The 9,994-nt window shown below is 38.2% G+C and overlaps 1 protein-coding gene across 3 annotated transcripts in view; it reads right to left on the reverse strand.

Moving 5' to 3' along the window:
• Positions 1-4,544: 4,544 nt before the first annotated feature.
• Positions 4,545-9,994, reverse strand: part of TGIF1 (TGFB induced factor homeobox 1) — a 6,733-nt gene continuing 1,283 nt past the window's right edge. For 2 of the 3 annotated variants that reach the window (XM_006761857.2, XM_006761855.1), the window contains exons 2-3: positions 6,366-6,589; positions 4,545-5,597 (exon numbers count right to left, since the gene is read on the reverse strand). In XM_006761857.2, the coding sequence (XP_006761920.1) occupies positions 5,022-5,597; positions 6,366-6,548 (759 nt within the window). In that variant the 5' untranslated portion in view covers positions 6,549-6,589 and the 3' untranslated portion in view covers positions 4,545-5,021. Of the gene's footprint in view, positions 5,598-6,365; positions 6,590-9,439; positions 9,656-9,994 lie in introns of those variants that run through there. The other variant, XM_006761856.2, reaches the window with a different exon arrangement.

Raw genomic sequence — 9,994 nt, forward strand, 5'->3', positions numbered from 1 at the left:
GTCTCCGAAGGGAAAAGAATGCTCTGCTTTATTTTGTTCACAAAGAGGTGTTTATTTATTTTAAAGCTGATCTTTGCCCTGTGCTGTATTTCATGTAAGACCTTTGGCTCTAATTGACATACATTGTTTTAGAAAAGGTGGCTGTTTGGGGGTTGGAGTTAAAGAGTGGGAAGGCATTCCCATAGATCTTTACTTTCCTTTTAAAATTACAACTGTTGTTCAGTTAAACTATACCCTTGTCCCAGAGCAATCCTTAATCTCTATTTGGCAAAATATAGCTTAAAAGACAGAGGAAGCTGGAAGGAGCAGCACAGAGCATCTACACATACTAGGATAAGCCTAAAGGTTCTCAATCAAAATAAAAAAGAGAAGTGTGCTAAAAATGGTAGTAGCCCGAGGTTGCAGATTCAAAAAGCCACTAAGGGAAGGGAAATTAAATACATTGAATACCAGCTTAAGTTTAAGACTTACACAGAGAAGCTACAAAACATTTCTTGGCATTGCAGAGTTCATTATTTCAGGCCCTGGCTGGCTAGCCCTAAGGCTTAGGACACCAGGAGGATGTGTCAGATCCTGCAAGTCTCCTGAGAAGCAAAGGTGGCCAAAGGGAATGGAATGGGCAAGGGGAGGGTGGTTCATAAGCAGCAGAATGGTAAACCGAGGTACTTGGAAGATAAAACATGTATATTATGATGATCATCTGCCAAAGCAACCACCAAATCCTTACGGAACAGGGTAATAAAAGTGGGATGGTTCCAAACTGTTTCATTTCAGGCATAGTATGTGGAAAGTGTAAGCTTACAGAATCATCCCATGGACGTGGGCTCTATTGCAGCAGGTAACCAGACAGCTGAACATTGATGAATCTGTTTCCTTAGATACACAATGGGAGTAGCATCTTATCAGGGCTGTGAGGATTAAATGAGATATGCACATAAAATGTTCAATTAATATAATATAGAGTATAAAATATTATGTTATATATTGTCCATTTCAAATTAATCTAACATTTTCATTTCAATATGGGTTTACAGATGACACCTGATAACATCATAATAGGAAGGACTGTCGATTAGATAAAACACATGGTGTTCCATATTGTGGAGATTTACTATATCCAAAGGCTGTGGGAGGAAATGTTAGTGTCATACACACTGGCTTTTCACACAATCATTTAAGCAATCAAATTTCGAAGCAAAAAAATCATTGGGAAGAAATTTAAAGCAACGGAATTATAACGCTCTCCTCTTAATTGGAAGACCTAACACTAGATCTCTGAGCGTTGCTTAACTCTCCAGTTTCCAGAGATAAAGTTTATTTTTTGGTTTGATACAAACGCATGTTACCTCCCTGCAGTGTTAGATCTGTTAGTGGCTTGGCTTTACATATTATATGGACTACTAGTATATGTATACTATAGGGTAATCTCAGTGCCACTTTCAAACTGTTAAACCTAATTGGATAAGTTAACTTGGGTGATAATTTTACAGCAAATTACATTTCTTTCACAAAGATGGCCCAACAAAAAGACTGCAAAAACAAAAATTTTGTCTGGAAAGAGACTCCTAATATTCTACTTATGAAGAGAAACAATGGCTGAAGAATTATTTAGGGTAGTGGTTCCCAAATCTGCCTATGCATTAGCATCACCAAAGGAGTTTTTCAAAATTTCTAAACCCATCCCATAGCTTTTGTGGGGGTTCTGGAAAGTTTTCCAGGTGTTTCTAATGTGCAGATAAGTAAACAAATACAAATTATCCAATCCGCAAAGAGAACCAAGATTGAAGAAAAACAGAACCTCAGAGGCATGTAGGAGAATCTCAAGTGATCTAATATAAACCTACTGGAATTCTAGGAGAAAACGGGGGTGGGGGGGTGGAGGGGGGGATGAAGAAATGGCCACAACTTTCCAAACGTAAACTTACTGATCCAAGCAGCTCAACAAACCTCCAGCATTGTACTGAAATACGGTAATAAAAGAGCCAGAGAAAAAGACATTACATACAAGAGAAGAATGATACAAAAGACAACTGTTGTTTCATCAAAAACAGTGGACGCCAGCCCTGGCCAGTGTGGCTGTTAAATGTTGTCCCATCCACCAAGAGGTTGCTGTTCAATTCTGGGTCAGGGCATATGGGGGGGTTTCTGGCTGGATCCCTAGTAGGAGGCATGCAAGAGGCAGCCAACCAATGTTTCTCTCTCCCTCTCCCTTCCTCTCTCTAAAAATCAATAAAAACATTAATATTTTTAATAAGAACATATTAAAAAACAATGTAAGCCAGAAGACAATAAATGTAATAATGAAAAAATAGAGAAAGATTATCTACCCCTAATCCTATCTTTAATGAAACTACCCTTAAAAGATAAAATATTTTCAATGAACAAAAACAGAATTTGTCACCACAAGCCCACACAAGTCTCAAGAAATTCCTTTAAGCTGAAGCAAAATGACATGTCATTTGGACTGACACAAATGTAGAACCTCAAAAATGGTAAATATTTAGCAAATACAAAAGACTATATGTACACTCTCTTTTTTCTTTTTGTAATACATTTAACTGTTTAAAGGAAAAATTATAACATTGCCCTGTTGGATTTATCATGTAGCCATAATATATATCGAACACAAAGGAAAATAGGAGAGAATGAATGGAACTATACTGTTGGAAGGTTATATATGAAGTTGTATATTAATGCTAAGTAGATTGTAATAAGTTAAAGATATATATATTGTAATCCCAGAGCAACCACTATAGTCAACTGTAATTGAACAAAAATTTAAAAAGCTAAAGTATAGTTTGTAAACCAATAGAAAAGGTAAAACCAAAATACTAAAAATATTCATGTAACCCAAAAGGTAGGAAGAGTAACAGAGGAAAAAAAAAACCCCAAATGGTAAATAAATCCAAACATATCAGTAATTACAGAAATGTAAATCAACTGAACACACCAAGAAAAAAAGGCAGATTAGGCTAAATAAAAAAGACCCAAATGTACACTATCTAAAAGGGATGAACTTTAAACAAAATAGGTTAAAAATAAGCAAATGAAAAGATACACAAATGTTAAATGCAAATACTAAGCATAAAAATAACTTCTACTTGGTTTAGAGTTAAAATTTTTAAAATATATTTCTTTCCAATTACATTTATTAAAAAAATTACATTTATTATCCATCAACTTCAAGAGGGAAAAAATAAAACAGGCAATTTGGAGTGATCTTTTTCTTAAACCTTTGGGTTTCATCTAACCCTTGACATTTTCTTTAATCACTCATATGGCTTCTTCTCTCCCTTTCTGGTATGATTCATAAAACATCTTAACTGGGAAAGCCTTTTATGATTTGCTGGTCTCCCTTATCTGTATTCAAAGTCTTTCAGCCTTTGATCTAGCTATTAGAGCAACTAATGATTCTCAATCACCTCTATCTCATTTTTATTTGTGTTTATTTTGTTCCTTTTATATACTCTTATTTCAGTTTTGGTTTTATCTACTTATATGACCCTGAGGTGGGATCAGCCCACTTGAGGCTGATGTGTCCTTCCAAACTGTGCCCTTACCAGGTTACAGCAGCACAACTTTTCCTCACCTATTTTTCTTACACCTCCTGGTTGTAAGTTCTTTTCTTCCATTTTCAAAAAGTCTTGGAGTTTAGCTCTTTTTACAGTAGGGACTTTCTAGTTTCAAAATTAGGCAAACTTAAATTTGGAAGAATTGTTCTATATTCTTTAAACAATGATGAAACTCTGATGCTTCCTCAAACTTAAGACGAATCATAGCTGGGTCAGGGCTAGAAAAAAACATGAGTGTCATAACAAAGAAACCTCATACTAAGCATGACTACAAAGAATGGTTTTGTGGCATGTGACAAATCTGCTCAACCGTAAGTGAAAGAAACACCACCAATTCCCTTCTGGCCATCCTGGCTTCATAAATAAAGTCTAGCCCAACAAACTCTGCTTGTGTATGGCACCATTTTCTCACAAACTGTGACCTTAGAAAATAAACCTAGTTAACAGCCCCACAAAAGATAGAACCTGTTTTAATCACTTTAGAAAATGTTTTAAAAGGTGATTTCTGTACAAATAATGCTGTCTTTGAATGTACACTCCTTATCTAACTGTACCAAAGAATAAAGTTTAAAGGGTAACATGAAAAGGGGGTAACATTAAGAGACTGCTTAGGTTGTTTACTTCTGGAAACTTAAGCCATTATCAGGTGTTTTGAGACCTTTCTTTTCAACACTGGCCATGTCTTAAAATATGCAGGACAGATTACCAAGGGATTGAGAGGTTAACTAAAGTCTGATGGAATGATTCATTTCAATTTGCCCTGCTTTAAGAAAAGCTTTATGCCTCCTATCAAGAGTAAATATCACACATCCTGTTTATACATACTGGCTTATTGTCCAAGGTTCTTCAAAGAGCTGGTGACACCCCCCAACTCACACTCAACCCACCCCCCAACTTCCTCTCATTGGCGTGATATAGTCCTACTCACTTTAAAGCAACCTCCCTCAACAAAACAGTCTGTGTTACAGTAAATTTTAAACAAAATACTTTATTGTGTCATGAAAAAAGGCATCAATCAACTAGATTCATACTTGTTTGAAAAAAATTTGAGAATTTATTAGACAGTATGTGGACATCCTGTTCCACATGGGAATGAGAAGATGCTATAGGTTCTCTAAGTATTGCACAGTCTGAAAAAACACCAACAAAAAAAAAAAAAAGAGGGGGGGCAAGGGGGGAAATCACATAATCTTGGGAACCATATCACATTATGAATAATCTACCAAGAAACATTAAAAAAAAAAAAAAACCTTTGTTTCTACAGTAGCTTTGAGTTTATACTTGTTGGAATGACTGTATTCCATTGAAGACATCTCAGTAACAGGAAGCTTCATTTTAACAATCCCATGTGCAAATATTAATAAAAAAATATATAAAATAATGCAATTTATCTCTTGCCATCACCCCGGCAATCATAACATTTGTTAGAACTGTTTTGCTTGAAAATAGTTAAGCTGTAAGTTTTGCCTGAAGCTCCATTTCTGCAGCCCGTTTGAGTGCAACATCCACTAGAAGCTGAAATCCACTAAAATCTTGGTTGAGGTCCGGTGGAGTAGGAGGAGGAGTGTTGAAAAGACCACTTTGTGTATTTGTGCTTGGTCCAGATTTACACGTGTCCTCTGGGTACATGAGGGAGGTGTCTGTAAAGTTGCTGGCTGCTATCTGCTGTATATCTGTGTTTTGTCCCATACCAACTGGCTGACAGAGAGAGAAAGGCACATCTTTCAATGCAGTCACAGTGGTATGACAGATCACTGATGGACGAGCCAGAATTGATCCCGGAGACGACGGCTTAGGGGACAGTGGCCTCCCTAGGGCTGGGTTTGGTCCAGCAGTGCAGGAATGAAATGGGCTCTCCTCTAGAGCTGGCATGAAGTTTTTGATGCCCATTGCTGACTCCACAGAGCTCACTTCAGATATCTTGGCCCCACGGCGGGAAATTGTGAACTGATTTGGATCTTTGCCATCCTTTCTCAGCATGTCAGGGAGCAGCCTTCGGCGGGCGTTGATGAACCAGTTACAGACCTGAAATGATTTGGGTATGCTTTAACACTCAGCATACATGTTCTGAGAACCTTCCATAGATGCTTAATTATCTCTTTGCATTTAAGAAGACATGAAAAGACTTATCGGAACTTACAAAGTTATTCCAACATATTTGAGCCTAGACAAGAAAAAAAACTGCTTCCTATCATAAACCTGCTTCTCTCCAATACAAATTCCCTCGTCTCATCATCCATAAACCTTTTCAAGAGGAAAATAAAGGTATAAATTCTCAAATGTCTAAAAGTTACTTTAGAGAAGGAGGTTTACCTTTTGACTCCCCCATATTAACTGATTACCTACTGCCCCAGCATTGAAGTTAATCAACTACAGGAAAATCTTTCCTGTATGAAAAGGGCCACTCCCCCAAGTTACTGATTTTTCTCAGTTCAAATCACTGTGTCAACAGACAGACATGAATTACCTCACTGAGGTCTGTCCTTGTTTAAATATCAAACCAGTTTCCTGGGTAATAGAGTAAGATTTAACCTCCTTTTTATGATTGTTGCACAAAGGAAGGCTCTTTTAGGCATTAAAGGAAATGTTATTTGACAGATGACTGTCAAGTGTTTGTTTCTCTAAATAGCCAGTTATTAGCTATCAGCACTAGAAAGTTTAAGAGATATCCCCCACCCCAAGCTTTTGAGTCAGGAGGCACTAAATGACTTGACATACAGAAATGCCATAAAATGACTTTAGGGGAAAAAAGAAAGAAACCTGAGTGCATATACCACATGTGTTTTTTCCTACCTGTAGTGTAGATAGATGTGTTTGTTGGGACAGCAATGCTTTTTCTTGCTCTGAGGGATAGGCATTGTATCGGTGCTCATACAGCCAATCTCGGAGAATCTGCACAGATTCCTTGGGCAGGTTGCCCCTTCTCCGTCTTTTGCCTGAGCCGGCAGAAGAGGAAAGGTCCAGGGGGATGTCCATGCTGTCATCATCCTCGGTCTCACTGCCGGAGGCGACAACACCTAGGAAAGGACAAAGGCCAGCCGTCAACCGGTTTCATCAGCAGAGCACCTAATGCAAAACTCATCTCTTTTGACCATTCAGTGTAAACATGTTTTCTCAACTACTGAGAGGCAGGGGAAGGACCAGTGAGTGTTTTCTGTCCTGAAATACCAGAGCACATGTAAAGGCTCCAGAGTAATTTGACTAGAGGCACATTCTAGATTCTCAACCAGTCGTCGGATGCCCTTTCATGCCCACTCCGCTAGGATTCAACTTTTCACATTCCTCTGGAATGATCCTCAGAAAAGTCCTTCATGTAATCCAACAGAGGAGACAAAGCCCCACCCCAAGTGAATAACAGCTTGCCACCTGTGCATCAGGAAAGGTGCTACAACAGATGGAATGTGTCTAACAACCTCTTTGAAGTCATTGCTAATCTAGGATAAATCTAATGAGTGTTCTATTGTACATTTTAAATGCTATTCTTCCTCCTTCCACTGAAGGTTTGAAATAAAAAGGGAATATCCGTACATTTCTTTCACTGATTGAGGGAAAATCACACTCTTAACCCAGTTAGTATTCTAAAGATAAAATGCATGTCTAAAGTTTCTGCCAATTCCATTGTCATTTCTTTTTCATGGCTCCTTACATTTATTCAACAGCACTTTTAATGGCCAGTACTGGTCGCTATTTAGTAAATACAAACAACCAATGAAGTTTTTAGTGTTGTTGCACAAAAAATATTTTTCTATTAGTAAAAGGTAAGAGATGCCTTAACTGAATAAAAATTTAAATTTCATATAAATTTCTACTGCCAGATTAATCTGAACCTAGAACAGGAGGTATCAATAAGCAGAGTTGTCTTAATTATATGACAAGAAAACAACCACCCTGAATATGCAACCCCAAAGGAAAATCTCGTCTGTAAGTACTTTAATCCCACCAGAAATTTTAAAAATTCACACACCATTAAAGGATATTCAAATCACACATAGACTGAGTTCAATAAAAATTCAGACCTGGCCCGTTTAGACATTTAAACATAATTAGAACTTTATACGCTATTAAACACACACACACACACACACACACACACACAAGCGCACACCCCCACAACAACACAAAGAACATGGGCAACTCTTAGAATGTATTGATCTAAAATTTTAAGGATATAAATGAGTCATAAACTAGTGCATGCTTGAACCTAACAGTACTTCTACATAAAGAAAATTTATTAAACTAACACAAAATTTAAAGTTAGGCATTCTTAACTTTGTTGATGCAAACTTAAATTGAGTGGTTTGCCTGGATAGGAAATAAAAACAGAGTATTCCTCACAGTGATAAACCACCAATGTACTTGAGGATTTTTTTAAAAAACACACCCATCCTTTTAAAGCCTTTTAACACAATGAAACTCAAAGAATTACCCATTCAAAGGTTTGTTGATGAGATACTCCCCAGTTAGTTGAGTCTGACTTTATTTGGTGACACATGGTCAATTTTGGACTGCAGGGGGCAGAAGGTATTGGCCAGTGTCCACAGAAAAGGCAGGACCTTCCTAAGACCAACTAAACCAAGTTCTAACAAAAGAGCAGGATGAGTAACAAAAACCCACACCTGAAACCTCTATGATCATATTGACCAATGTCACCCCAATAAATTTTTTAAAAAAGAGCAGAATGAACTTGCAAATTCACTTTAGCTCAAGCCTTATTAAACAGCCATCAATAAACCAATCACAGAAGAATCCTAAATGTTAACCCCATGTATTTGATGTTTCCCTTCCCAGAAGCTTTCATTAAACTGCTTTATTTTTTTTTAAACTCATTTATTGATTTTAGAGAGACAGGAAGGGGGAGAAAGAGAGAAGCATTGATTTGTTGTTCCACTTATTTATGCATTCCCTGGTTGATTCTTGTATATGGCCTGGCCAGGAATGGAACCCCAAAACCTTGTGGAGTATGGGGATGACACTCTAACCAACTGAGCTACCCCAAAGACTCATTAAACTGCTTTAAAAGAAAAAGAGGTACATTTAAAACCGAAACTGCTTTCACTGTTGAAAAGATGAGAAAAATCTTAAACCCATATTAAACTTTGGGTGAAGAGCTCTTCATAAAAAAAATACTTAATAAATTATAAATGAGTACATTTTATATTTGCAAAGAAATCTAGCTTTTTAACTCTAATTTGTAAATACTTGAGTAACTAAAGCAAATTTGTTTAAACTCCTCAATGTCTGAAAAGCCAGACCTTCTTTTCAAAGCTGTTACCCCCCCTTTTATAAATTTTTTTAAAAGTGTGAAAATTTGCCCATTAAACAGTGAATTCTCAACTGTAAGTTGATAATAACAAAGAATTCAAAACAACAACAAGACCGTGAAGCCTGCACTTCGATCGGCTTCGGTGTGACAAGAAGCCTGAGCTTTTACAACAGGTTAATGACACACAAAAGCAGGTTTCAGTTCAGCAACACCCAACTGCAGTGCGACTTGACTCTGTTCTCAGTTCATTTCAACAAATGAGTGCCAGGCCTCTGGACCTAACAAATATTTCCAATATGTGCACAAAAGCTGAAGTAACAGGAAGTCAAGACTTCAGTTTCTTGGCTACAGCAGCTGATACTTCACCCACGTTTGCTGCTGTCAGGACTATTTTCATTAAAACTCTCCCTCCGGATTGTGGCTCAACTTGGAAAAACAAAAAGACTTTTCCACGTTACTCATTTCCTATTGTAACAGAGCCTCTGAAAAGTTTCCCGGTTACGACTGGTTTCCAAACGTCCTGCTCTCTGCTTACACTTTTTAAAAATATGTGGTTGGGGGGAGGGGTGTGGGATCACAGGCGGCCTTCACTCCGTCCACATACAAGGGAATGTTGTTGGGGAAGATGGCCCAGGGCTCCCCCCGTCTGTAAAGCAATCCTCTCCTCTCCGAATCGGAGCTGGGGGTGCAAGGGAGACCGGGGAGCAGTGGCTGGATACCTAGAAGAGGCAAGAACCTAGAAGCAGATGCACAGAGTCGAAGGAAAAGTTTAAGGACACAATTAGGAAAAGGCAAACCTAACCTAACAGACTCCCTGCCCAGAACAGCTCAGAAGCGACAGGAATCGTACCCCAGCCGAGGAGCAGCCACAGAACAACGTTATCGCAAGAATCCCAGGGTCAGGAAGGACGAGCTGAGACTTTGGGAGTTTCCTCAAGGAGCCCCTTTCTGCGTGGCTTAGGGCCAGTTGGGGGGCTCTTTTCGACATCCTCTGCTCTCTAAGACGAGACCCTATGATCACTTTTCAGTCTTCCCAAAGCCAGGGCTCTGCGGGGGAGTTTAAAATGATTTTGTTTTCAAGAAAACTTGAAAACACACTTTTCTAAGACAAACAATAGTCCAAGCCAAGGGGGCTGAGGGGGGGGGCAGATTTCTTCCA

This window comes from Myotis davidii, unplaced genomic scaffold, assembly GCF_000327345.1.
Source record: "Myotis davidii unplaced genomic scaffold, ASM32734v1 scaffold96, whole genome shotgun sequence".
Taxonomy (NCBI): Eukaryota; Metazoa; Chordata; class Mammalia; order Chiroptera; family Vespertilionidae; genus Myotis; species Myotis davidii.